At 53.8% G+C, this 13,168-nt stretch overlaps 1 protein-coding gene across 3 annotated transcripts in view; it reads right to left on the reverse strand.

The window, feature by feature from the left end:
- TTC7B (tetratricopeptide repeat domain 7B) overlaps positions 1–12,879 on the reverse strand; it is a 275,124-nt gene extending 262,245 nt beyond the window's left edge. The window contains exon 1 of one of the 3 annotated variants that reach the window (XM_024348858.3): positions 12,626–12,879. In XM_024348858.3, coding sequence (XP_024204626.1) covers positions 12,626–12,746 — 121 coding nt within the window. In that variant the 5' untranslated portion in view covers positions 12,747–12,879. The remainder of the gene's footprint in view (positions 1–12,625) is intronic. The other 2 variants (XM_024348856.3, XM_024348857.3) reach the window with 2 other exon arrangements.
- Positions 12,880–13,168: the final 289 nt, after the last annotated feature.

A 13,168-nucleotide genomic window follows, 5' to 3' on the forward strand; every position in this document is an offset into this window, starting at 1 on the left:
AGGGCCTGGCTATTTGGAACTCTTGACTGAAAAGCAAAGATGGCAAAAGGCAAAGATGAAGGGGCCCAGAAGAAGTTGGCAGAAACAATATTCTGGGAAAATCTTGGTAGTCAGAGACCAGGCTTCATGCCAAGCCTCCCCCCACATCTACACACACTGCGCAGAGGCTAGAAGAACAGGATGGGAGAGTAAAGTGTGGGAAGAGAAGACAATCCTTCCGCTACACTGGCAGAAGAGATGAGTACGCTGGTCACACACACACACACACACACACACACACACACACACACACACAATTCCTAGAGAAGCCTGATACAAGAAAAGGTAACCTGAAAGTCACTAGCATAGAGCTGGTTTGGCCTGTCCCCGGAGCCCAGCAGGGCAGGAAGTGACTCTACCAGGCAGGGGGATGTTATCAGGCCGGCCCAGAGGGCTTGGAAATGGCCTCTCAGGAAGCCAGCTCCACACAGGCAAGTTCAACACACTCGCAGAGAGCCAAAAGAAAGAGCTGTGGCCGGGCGTTGTGGCTCATGCCTGTAATTCCAGCACTTTGGAAGGCCGAAGCGGGCAGATCACGAGGTCAGGAGATCGAGACCATCCTGGCTAACACGGTGAAACCCCGTCTCTACTAAAAATACAAAAAATTAGCCGGGCGTGGTGGGGGCGCCTGTAGTCCCAGCTACTCAGGAGGCTGAGGCAGGAGAATGGCGTGAACCCAGGAGACGGAGCTTGCAGTGAGCCAAGATCACCACTGCACTCCAGCCTGGGCGACACAGCGAGACTCCGTCTCAAAAAAAAAAAAAGAAAACAAAAGAAAAGAAAGAGCTGAAGCCTCGAGGCTGCAGGTCTGTGGGCGGACAAGTGGCACTGAGTCCTGGCCTGGTGGTGTGGAGAGGCCCCCAGGACGCTGAGAGGAGTGTCCAGAGCAAGTGAGATCTGGGCCAGGCCTGAGGGACTTCTCCAAGTGTGGCAGGAGTTCCCCAGGTGTGATTCCAGGCAGAAAGGAGGCTCAGCACGGTTGTGGGTGCGGTGGAGCAGAGGCTAGGAAGGGATGCCACAGGCTGCAAGCCAGCTGCAAAGGGTCTCAGAGACCACCTCCCCAGGCCTCAGGGCCTGAGACTCAGTGGCGAGTCACCTCCCTTGGCCTGGTAGGCAGCATTTACTGCGGGTCCCAGGGCTTGGCACCTGGTCGACTGGACACTCGCTGGGGCTAGCTCACTTCAGAGAAAACACTGCTTCCTGTTAGGCTTCGGGCCTGCAAGGGCCAGGGGGGTAGTTCCTCAAGGGAACCAGGCCTCACAGCAAAAGGGCTGAGCCCATCTGCATTTGCGGAGAGATGAGGACCACAGAGGGGCGGTGGAGGGGACCTGAACCCCTCTCTGGGGAAGGCTGCTCAGCAAGTGTCCACCATGCAGGTCCACAAAAGCCACAGGGAGGGAAGGTCATGGGCATTCCGTCAGCCCTGCCAGCAAGCCAGGACTCACCCAGAGCCCCAGGCAGGCAGGGCCACACAGCCACCCTGGAGATGACACCAACAGTCTTCGGTGTGGGACCAGGTCTCGGGTGGGCGCCCACAGCCACTCCCAGTCCTGAGCACGTGCCCAGGTCTGCTAAGAGTTACAGGTGCATCTTAGACATCAGTCCAGGGCCTCGGGCCAGTGGCTGGCACACAGTAGGTGTTCAGTAAGAGTTCGATGAGTAATGAATCTAAGTAAACTCCTCAAGGGCAGAGGCCAAGGTGTCTTGTTCTGTCACCCAGGGTAGTGTGCAGTGGCGCGATCTCGGCTCACTGCAACCTCTACCTCCCGGGTTCAGGCGATTCTCCTGTTCTCCTGCCTCAGCCTCCCGCGTCGCTGCGATTACAGGCGTGTACCACAATGCCCGGCTAATTTTTTTGTACTTTTAGTAGAGACAGGGTTTCACCATGTTGGCCGGGCTGGTCTCGAAATCCTCACCTCAGGGGATCTACCCACCTTGGCCTCCCAAACTGCTGGGATTGCAGGCATGAGCCACCGCGCCCGGCATAAGCCTCACCTCTATCTGCAAGGTTGGAACAGGGGTAAGGAGGGATTCAAGGGTACCCAGAGCTGGCTTCGCTTTTCCCTCGGGCATTATTTGGGGTTTAAGTGAGGCTGCAATAACCAGCTCCCAACGACTTGTATACAGAGATAAAGCCTGAAGCCGAATAGAGACCACTAGTGAGACTCTCATCAAAGAGATATGGGGAATTAGCCGCCCTGCAGGGGGTCCGTGCCCTGCCTCAGCTCATCAGAGCCACTCCTGTGAGCCCTGCGGCGGGCACAGCTCAATGCCCAGGGGCACTTGGCCTCCTTGATCCCCCGGGGAAGGTGGGGCTGTGGCCTTTGCCTCTGGAAGGGACTGCCCTTCCTCCTGGTTCCTCCCATGCAGGATAAGCAGCTGACATGCAAAGATTTGATCAGATGAGAAAGAAAAAACTTAAGAGTTTCTGCTGTGTTCCTGGAAGTACTTGACACGAACACAAAAAAAAGTCAACAATTCCGTTTCATTGAATAATTAATTGAGCACCAACTGTATGCCAGACACTGTTACTGGTGGTTGGGATACAGCAATGAACAAAACCAGCAAAAAGCCTCGCCCTCCCGGGGCTGAGAGTCTACTGGTCACATTCCTGTCTGCATCCCCGCTACACACACAGCACCCCCACATTCTGTGCTGGGCTCGCCAAAGCACTGAATGAACGGCTGGAGGAGGAGGACTGTGGAGTCTGGCAGCCGTGGGCTGAAGCCCGTGTTCTGCACTGCCTCGTTCTGTGACCCAGCCAACACCGCGCTGCTTCAGCTTTGGGCCTGAGTCACAATCAGTACAACCAGAACCCCACCTCCCCGCTGCAGGGCTTGCTACATCCACTATCACTGCTGCTGTTATCAGCCCACCTGCCCCCTGCACCCTTTGCCAAGAAACCGAGCATCTGAACCTTTCCATCCTACTTCCACACACAAGACTCCTGACTCAGTCAGGCTGCTTTCAAATAATGCTGGTGCCGGAAACTGCACTGTCTCATTTACTCCACAAAATAACCTTGCAGATAAAGGTGAGGCTTAGGCCAGGCACAGTGACTCACACCTGTAATCCCAGCACTTTGGGAGGCCAAAGCCGGCAGATCACTTGAGCCCAGGAGTTCGAGACCAGCCTGGGTAACATGGTGAAACCTCATCTATACAAAAAATACAAAAATCAGCTGGGCATAGTGGTGCATGCCTGTAATCCCAGCTACTCGGGAGGCTGGGGTGGGAGTATTGCTTGAGCCTGCGAGGTTGAGGCTGCACTGAGCCGTGATCACACCACTGCACTCCAGCCTGAGCGACAGAGTGACACCCTATCTCAAAAACAAAAAGAGTGAGGCTCAGAGAAGTTAAGTCACTCACTTACTTGAGGCCAGACAAGCAGGAAGTGACAGAACCGAGATCTGAACCCAGGTCTAACAGGGCAAAGCCCACTGCTTTCTCCTGCCCGGGGTTCCTTTCCCCTTTGCTAAAATACCTCTATCTACCTGAAAGACTACCGTTCCACTTGCCCAGGACTGAGGGAGTTTCTGGGACTCAGGACTTTGGATGCTAAAACCAGAAAAGTCTCAGGCCAACCAGGACAAGTTGGTCACCCTCACGCCACCACCCTGCCCAAGATCCTCCTCCTGGTGGCCTGCCAGGCCCTGCTTACCCACTCACTGCCACTGAGTCTGACCTCTCCAGGCTCCCAGCTGCACCCTCTGTGCTTGTAAGCAATGCTGTCATTGCTGTCCTCAGGCTACAGGGTCACATTCTGTCTCCCACTCGGACAACCACGTCTAAAGTCTGGTCCTAGAACTCCAGGCACCATAATCACCTGGGGCCCTGGGATCCTGCTTCCTGAGTCCCTAAACCACTAAGACCTCCTGAAGCAGAAGCTCAGGCCCAGCCTGCCCATCCGAGTTGCTAACTAGCCCCCAGGGGACCCTGCTGCCCAGAGGTTGAGCGACAATCCTGAACTGTAAGTTTCCCTGCCTGGTGACCTGCTCACTCTATTTCTTCTGATGCCCCTCTGATACCTGGTGCTGTGCCCACACATAGTAGGTGCACATTAAATGCTAACCATTGTGGTTCAGAGCAAAGGCTCCCACACTTGCCTACTCAAACTACCTGAGGCTGTTTACAAATGTAGATTTCCAGCTTCTACCTTGGGCCGAGAGAGAATCACCACCCTCAGCCAAGATGTCTGGTAATCTATAAACTACACTTAGTTTAGTATTACTCAAAGCATGCCGCATACCTGCAACACTGGGAGCTTAAGAATGCAGAACCCCAGCTCCACCCTAGACCTACTATATCAGTATCTCTGGGAGTGGGGCTTTGCAATCTGGATTCTAACAAGCTGTCTAGAAGTGATTCTTTGATCCAATCAGTTTAGAAAAACATTAGTGTAATAGAAGAACAGTGAAACTAGTTGGAAGTGGGCTAGAATCCAGTTCAATTAATGGCTCTAGCCTCAGTCTACTCAAGCCCTGAATGAGAATTACCCCTGACCTCATTCGCTTGTTGTGATGATTAACTGAGATCTATGTAAAAGTTCATAGCCAGAATCTGGCACACAAGAGAGACCCAAGAGGCTGGGCACAGTGGCTCACGCCTGTAATCCTAGCACTTTGGGAGGCCGAGGGAAGAAGATCACTTGAGCCCAGGAGTTCGAGACCAGACTGGGCAACATAGGGAAACCCGTCTCTACAAAAAAAATGAAGAGAGAGAGAGAGAAAGACAGAGAGAGACCCAAGAAATGCAGTTCATTCTTCTTCCCTGCTAGCACTATTTTAACACTCATCAAGTCTGGACAGCTACAGTTTCAGATGATCAAGTGATGTGTACAAGGTGGCTTGGAGGGCAAATGCAGAAGATTCTGACTCCAGGCCTGGTGGCCTCTAAAAGGACCAGACCAGATCTGCTCTACATGGTTCTGGTGCTGCCACGACTAGCCACACTTGATGAGCAGGGACAGACAAATCCCATGGGTGGAAGGGCTGCAGCCACTCCATTAGCTTTCCTGTGGCTGTGGCCGTCTTTCATATTTTATATGGCACCCATTTGACCTATCTCTGGGTCAGACATCCGCTCATCCTTGTCTTGGTGGCTGACGGGAATGCTTTTGAGGTCTCAGAAAACCTCATCCCTCTTCCTGGACTTCCCAGGTGGGAGACACTGGCTTTCACGCATGTCAAAGGCCTGCAACCCGCCACCATCTACCAAGCATGAGGTCACTCAGAGGGGCAGGAATCCACCCACGTGTGGCCAACGTGAATAAGAACCAAAGGCCATTCCTGCGTGCCCAGGGCACAGCTGGCCGGGCAGCTGGGGTGCAGGGATGCTCTGAGTAAGTAAGAGGTGTACCAGTTAGAACGCCTTCAGCAGCCAGTAACGACCAAACGCCTGACTCAGTGTGGCTTCAACAAGAAGGAATTTATTCTCTCACATAACAGGAAGTCCAGAGAAGGGCTGCTCCAGGCCCAATTGCCATCAGCAGCCTGGTGATATAATCGAGTGAGATTCTTCTTGTCTCTCTGCACCGCCACCCTCCTTGGGTCTGCCTTACTCTTGGGTCAGGTGCCCTCATGGCCATAAGATGGCCACAGCTCCAGGCCTCAAAGATATGAACGATTTCCAGGGGAAAAAGAGAGACTGCTTCTTCCCTTTTAAGCATGGATGTCACCCTTAAGCACAAGGAAATCTTTCCCAGAAGCCCCTCCACTGAGCAAATGTTCCCTGATGTCTCATTGGTCAGAACTAATTCACATGCTTGCACTTCAGCCAATCACAAGCAAGGGAGTATATCTACTGGGGCCAGGGCCCCTACAGTGAAGCACACAGCACCACTGCTGACAGCTGAACAAAACTGGGCCCAATCAAGGAGGAAAATGGGTGGGAGTCCGGGCTGGAAGACAGCGGTGGAGAATGCTGGATTGACAACCAGGGAGCCTCTGGCTGGCCCTGACTCACAAGACCCCACCAACCCCAAGGGCAAACACTTGTCCTTGCAGGACGCCATTTCTCAGGGCCAGAGTCATCACGTAATATTCATGTAACTTGGCCCTCGCTTCCATTTTGGAAAACCCTCGGCCTGACTTCCTTACTTACGCCTGTTCCAACTGCTCATGAAAGCCGAGCCAATTCAACACAGCATGTGCTGTGAGCCCAACTCCATGTCATGGGGCCAGAAAGGTAGAATTGGCCCTCTAGAAGCTGACCATTTGGTAAGAAGACAAGGCACATGCCAAAATCGGTGGAGTAGGGGAGGGAAACAGCCCTGAGCTGGGAGATGGGAGTGGATAACACCCACCACCACCAGCAACAGACAACAGCTGGTAGCTAGTGAAGGCTCACTCTATGCAGGCACTAAGAAGCACTTTTAGGTATTTTGGTTTTTTCTTCATTTGATCCTTACAACCTCCCTATAAGTTTGGCACTATTATTACAGGTTCATAATACCTTACCTACAGTTTCTGAAATCCAGGACTCTCTAAAAACCAAAAGTTGTTTTTTGTTGTTAATCATTTATGGGATGGCAGAAACCTCAACTGAACCCATGTGAGGCTATTTATAGTCTATTTCTCCCTTTTGCAGTGACTGCTCATATGCTTTGATGCAGAAATACTGACCCGTTTTATTACAAAATGCTGCCCCAGACCCCATTGGGAATGTCACATAATGTCCAGTATACATAACATGTTTCAAAAAATTCTGCATTCTGAAATACATTTGGCCCCAGGGGCTTCCGAAAAAGGGTTTTGGATGTTGTGTCACCAAAGGGGGCTTTGCAAGTTGAAGGTTACCCCCCATAGGAAGCAGGTGAGCCATGCTTTGAAATCAAGCAACCCAACTCCAAGCCAGGGCTCTTACCCACTGTGCTTGCTTCTGCCACTTGCTGGTTGGTGGCTTTAAGGAAGACATCTCCCTCTCTGGCACTGTTTTGTCATCTATAAGAGGTTGGACTACATCAATGGGTTTCAAGCTTCTTTGTTTTAAAAGTGTATTAGCCCTTCCTTCAAAGGAAACCTTAAGGAAAAGTGTAACTGCTCCAGCGAGTGAGGCCTGCTCACCCAACCACCAGAGCCCTAAAGCATGTTCCCAGAGGGGTTCCTTGACAGCACAGTTTGAAAACTGCTACACAGCATAATTTGTAAGGTCTTCTCTGGTTCTAACATTGTATGATTGTCTTCTGTAAGGCAAACAGCCTTTTCTGTGATGAAAGGACAGCTGGGAGAAACTTGAACCAGACCTTGACAGATGGGTAGGCTTTTGATCTGCAGAGAGGATTCCAGAGTCAAATAGCATGAGCAAAGGTGCACAGACAATAAGCAAGGTGTGTGGGAGGGTCCAGGAGGCCAAAGTAGCTGAGGGAAGTCGGGGGAATGAAGGCAGTGCAGCAGGTGACATGAGGACATGCTGGAAAGGTTGGCCAGACCAAGCAGATGGATGAGGCTGAGGACGAGCTGCACAGCCCCAGCCCCACTGTGCACAGCCACAAGAAATCCAAGTCCTTCTGCCCTGACTACCATGGCCACGAGCCCCAATCCTAGTTCAGTGCCATCAATCGGTCACTGTCAAATAAATGAGTCTTCTGAATCCAAAAATCAGGACATATGGTCTGCCACAAAGGTGTGGTCTTCTGAGGACAAGAGGACAGAGTGTTTGAAAGCAGGAAGACTGGCCCAGAAAGGCCATAATAGTGGGTCACCGGAGATCTCACTGGTGTCCTTCCCCACATTCTGGGAGGAGTTGGGCTCCCAGGAGTCTGTGATGCCCCAGGTATGTCCAAAGAAGCCACCTCTAAACAACAGGGGCCGCCTCACCCCACAGCAGAGACTCTCAGTTAAACCTCAGTCCTGTTTCCAGAGAAGACCCTCAGGCCAGCCAGGGAGGACCATAGTCCACCCCGACTCCTCTTCTTCACAGGAGGGTGTGCATGACCAGGTGGCGTCTAGGAGCCCAGGACCCTGCACCCTCCACCAAGGGGAAGCCACATCACTGTAGATGCCCGTGCTTAAAACAACACAGATCTCCACATCCTCTTCTTCATGGCCTGAAAACATTTGCTTACCAAACTATGCCCCAGAAATACTCTTTGTTTCAGGCACCATTTCCCTACCTACCCGTCACCACGAGGTAATTAAAATGTCTCAAAATCTTATAGGATCCGACAGGCAATGATCTCCTAAGGGAGAGGCTACCATTTGGGGCCTAATCTTTCTAAGTGAACTCAGTCGCCGAGCTTGCCTAAGAAGATTAACAGGCTGGGGAAGGCGGGAAGCCACGCTGCCTCAGAAAAGGGAGCGGCCGTCCTTCAGGACAGTCGCAGACCTCCAGTGTGCCTGTTTGTGTCATTGCAATAGGTGGGAGTCTTGACCGGGCACTAGCTCAACTGTGTCATTTCTTGGTCCCCCACTCTCTTTTTTCCCTGCCAGGCTGACAGCTGGGACCTGGCCTACCTTGCCCAGGGTCACAAGGGGTCAGCTGCAGGGAACCAACCCCATTATGACCATGTGCCCTGGCTGACAGGTACCATCCCACGAATCCTCACAGGTGCCCTGAGAGTGGGCATTCTGAGCTGGCTGAGCAGGGAGGAAAGGCAGGCTCCGAGAGGCTAAGAACCTGGCTGGAGATCACCCAGCCACTACAGGTAAGGTCCAAATTTTAGCCCCGGTGCCAGGTCACTGCACTTTCACACACAGTGGTGACCTCATCATTGGGAGGCTGGAGGGTGACATTCTGTAGAGAGAGGACAGCTGGGCCTGTCCTCCCAGAGACCAGGACCGACCTGTGAGCCCACATGAAGCTGATGTGCAGCTCTGTCTTTATCCCTGAGCGCTCAGGCTGCTGCCTCAGCTCCAAGCCAGGGCACCTCAGGCTTCTCTGAGTCCCCCAAACCCCTGGACACCTTGCTGAGATGTGGATTCTAACCCCGCACGTCTGAAGCCGGCCCAAGAATCTGCATTTCTCACAGGTTCCCGGTGGTGCCCCTGCCACTCATCCCCAGGCCACACTTCAGCCCACGAGGGCCTAGGCTTCCGGGGGACTGTCTCCCACCCCCACCCTTAACTTAGGTGACCATTCTCTCACTGGGACTCACCCGGGTCTGGTGCACATCTAGCTACCACCACATTTGGGTTTTTTGAGATGGTGCAATGAAAATGGTGACTACGGTAGGGTACGAGGAAGAAGACAGACCTCTGGGTTCACTTTTCAACTTGGCATTTGTCCTTTTCTTCCTTATCCACCTCTTGGCAAAACATCTAAACCAATTCATCTCAAAGGAGCCAGGCTGGGGCAGTACGCTCTGAAAGTGTCCACTATTTAGAGTCCTTAACGGGGAGGGGCTGCCACGCTTCCTTCCCGTAAGGAGCTAATGCTGCTGGGTGGGGAAGCCCACTACAAGTGGGAGCTTTGGGAAGGAGGGGTTCCTCTGCTCAGAACTCTCCCATAGCCCCGTCCCACTCACAGGAAAGCCAAAGCCTTACCCTCGGCCTATCCGGCCCCGCCACTTTCTACCCATGAAGTTCCCTCCCTAGAACACGCTTCTCCACCTCCTTAGGTCTCATCTCAGATGTTGCCTTCTTGGGGACACCTTTCAGGGCCACCCTGTTTAAACTAGTAGTTCCTGCATCCCCCACTCCCAGCCCACTCCAAAGCACCTATTCACCTTCCCCTTTTTCTCTTTGATAGCACTGACCACCATCTGACACCCTGTAAACTTCACCTAATGATTATATTGATTATCTGTCTCCCTGCCCCTTTCCTACTGGGATGTGAGTTTCATAAGGGCTGAGATTTTTGCCATTTTTGTCTGTTTTGTTTACCAGTGTATTTCCAGTGCCTAAAACAGCGGCTAGCACAGAGCAGGTACTCAATCTTTGTGGAAGGAAGGAAGGAATGAGTGGCTGGCCCTGAGAGACATTAGCTACTTTAACCCTCATAACAACCCCTGCAAGGTAAGTCATTTAAATCCCGTTCTAAAATGAGAAAACTGAGGCTCAGAGTGGTTAAGTGATTTGGCCAATGTCACAAAGTCAAGAAGTGGCCAAGGTCACAAGAATCAGTCCCCCATCTGGCTGGCTCCAAACACTGTATTCTTTTTTTTTTTTTTTCGCCTGTGGTTGTTTTCATGGTAACTGTCTTAGTGTGACAAACGTGACATTCACTTGCTTTCCTTATTCTAAGCAGAAGATGCTTTAACTTCAGGATTTTGCAAAATCTGCCCAGAACTTGTGCTCATGCACCTGAGAATCTATGGGGGAGCCGGTGCCCCCAAAAGCCAGGAAGAAGTCCCTCTACCAGCCCGAGAGTGGGAAGGCCTCACCAGTCAAAGGGAGGGAAGGCCCCTCTTGCAAACACCAAAGGAGAGCCACAATCATTCTAGTTTAGTTTCATCTTTTTCTTGGCTTCATCGTTTTATTTTCCTGAGCACTCACTCTGTCTGATCTTTTCAAGTCTGGGTAACTTTTTGCCATCAATGGCTACCACTCACCATGTGAGTCTCTAGGACAAAAATCTATGTCCCATGAGTTTCCCCAAACTGAACTTGCACACAGACCCATGGACCACAGTGCCCCCGCAAACCCCACTCCCCAAGCCCCACTCATGACTGCATCTTAGGACATTGGGAGCAGCCCCTGGGAAGAGAGCTAAGCCTTTCGGGGGCCATGAAGGTGAATAGGAAGGGCCCAGGCCACCAAAAACCCATCTACCCTCCCATTCCAGGGACCATCATAGCTTGAGTCCCCCTTCATCTGCCTGTCATTCTCAATCACATTAACTCATCTGTTTTGTTTCAATCACTTCTCACTATCTGAAGCTGTGCTGTTTATTTATTTCCATATTTGCTTATCACCTGCCTCCTGAGAGCAGGGTGAGGGCATAAGGGCAGGGGCTTGGTCAGTGCTGTTCACCACTGTTCTGTGACTGGCACAGGTGGGCACGCAAATATTGGGTGAATGAATAAGCAAAGACAGCAGGAAACAAGTGGATTCAGAAGAAAAAAGACCAGGAGGCTCACAAATAAACCCATTTAATCCTAAAATCAACCTGCACAGAAGGTGTCATTATGCCTACACTGCTGGGAAGCCACAAAGTAGACCCAGGACTGTGCAACTCCGAGAGGAAAAGAGAAAATGCTGCAGGTAAGCGGAGAAGCAGGTGAGCCCGACAAGGAGGGCAAGGGCAAGCTGCCTCTGGGGCCCAGGGCACTGAACACCATCTCCTCAAAGGCTGACATAACTGAGAAGAGTCCACATTTTCCACCAAGTGGAGCCCGTGTAGGGTCGGTGCTATCTCCATGCCCCGACACACCATGGCACCTGCGTTCACCCAGAAGGTACCTGCCCACAGCATGCATCCATCATTGAGAGTGTGCAAAACCAAGTTCTAATTTCCAGGCACTAATACCATAGGACGCAAACAAAAACTACCCTCCAGGAGGACATCCCTCTCCTTTCTGGGTAGTCTGAAGTGAGAAGGCTGAAAATCGTGCAGATGTCCTTTCTTAGAGCAGCCCCGCCATCCATTCATTCACTCTTTCATTCATTTGTTCAGCCAACATGTGCTCACTCGGCCTGGAGAAGCCCAGGATGAAATGAGACAAACCCTCTAACCTCTGGCCACGGTGTGCTGGTGCCTGCGCTTTAGGCGGGTACTAAAAGACAAGCAAATATTAAAGATACTCGCTTCCAAAACAAATAAGGCCATGTGGAGCTGTGCACTGGAATGGGATTCTGGATGCAATTTTATTTGATTGGGTACAAGAACCAATCCAGTTAAAGGGGTCATGAACCAACTCCAGGCACCAGGCTCCTACTCAGAGGCTGCCTCAGACCCCCTTCTGGCCCAGGCACCAACCCCTCACCCACCCAGCTCCATCTCCCGACATTCTTCAACCACATTCCCATCTCGCTCCACAATATTCTCCCTCCAGGTCCCCCTGACTCTATTTCTCCTCTATTCCCAACCCTGACCTCTCTAGGTCGGCAGCCTTGATGCTACTTCTCCGAACGCCAGGACGCACAACCCAGCCTGCTTTCTACCACCACCCCACACACCTCGAGTCTGCGCTTCCACCCAGAACCCCTTAAACACCATATGTTTACAAACCAGATTCCCCAGGGGTCTATGTACAACACCCCATTCTCAAGACCCCATAAACACATCCTGATTCCCTGAGCACACCATACACACACTGTGGACTTCACCCACGTCCTGAGGGACCCCCTCACCCCATCACCTCCAACTTCTCAGAAGCCCCAGGCCGGCCCCTGACCTCCTGTGGTCCCAGTGGAGCAGCGGACTCGCTGAGACCCCCGGACACCCCAGACTCCGCAAAAGCCCGCCCTGCACGCTTGAACCCCAGGCGCCGGGACAGCCCCTGGCGCCCCCCGGGCCCTCACACCGCGTGACTCCGGGGCACCCGGACTCCCCCAGGCCCCGGTCCCGCGCACATCCCCTGGGCCGCAGCTCCCTCGCGGCCCGGCCGCGCCCCTGCCCGCGCCCCGCGCCCGGCCGCGCCTCGGGGGCCCGTTCCCGCGGAGGCCGCGGCGCCCCCCGCAGCCCAGGCCGGCGCGCCCGGCGCGTACCGTTGGCGATGAGCTTGGCCGACAGCTGCTTGACGAGCTCAGGGATCCGCTCCCACTGGCACTCGGAGCGGCAGCGCTCGATCTCCGTCTCCAGCCGCGAGCCTGCCTTCTTGGTCGCCATCGCGGCCTGGCCGGGCCCGGCCGCCCGCCCCGCAGGCCCCACCGCCGCCGCCGCCGCGGCGCCCCCTCGCCGCCTCCCGCCGCCGCCGCGGGCTCGGGCTCCGGCTCCCGGCTCCGCGGCGTAACGGGAGCGCCGGCTGGGGAAGGGGCGGGGAGGCGGGCGGCGGCGGCGGGCGCGGCGGGGCCCCGGGCGCCGCGAGGAGCGGCCCCTGCCGGCCAGGGCCGGAGCCGCAGCACTGGCCGGGGCCGGAGCCAGGGCTGGGGCAGGGGCGGGGGCTAGGGCGGGAGACAGGGGCCCGAGGGAGGAAAGGCGGGGTGGGCATGGAGGACAGGGAGAGGGACTGGGGGTGTCTGGGGCGGGGTGAAGACCTAGGGGAAGTGGGGATGGGGGTGGGGGAGCGGGGTAGGAGAGAGATCTGACCA

The sequence above is a fragment of the Pan troglodytes genome, chromosome 15, assembly GCF_028858775.2.
Source record: "Pan troglodytes isolate AG18354 chromosome 15, NHGRI_mPanTro3-v2.0_pri, whole genome shotgun sequence".
Lineage (NCBI taxonomy): Eukaryota > Metazoa > Chordata > Mammalia > Primates > Hominidae > Pan > Pan troglodytes.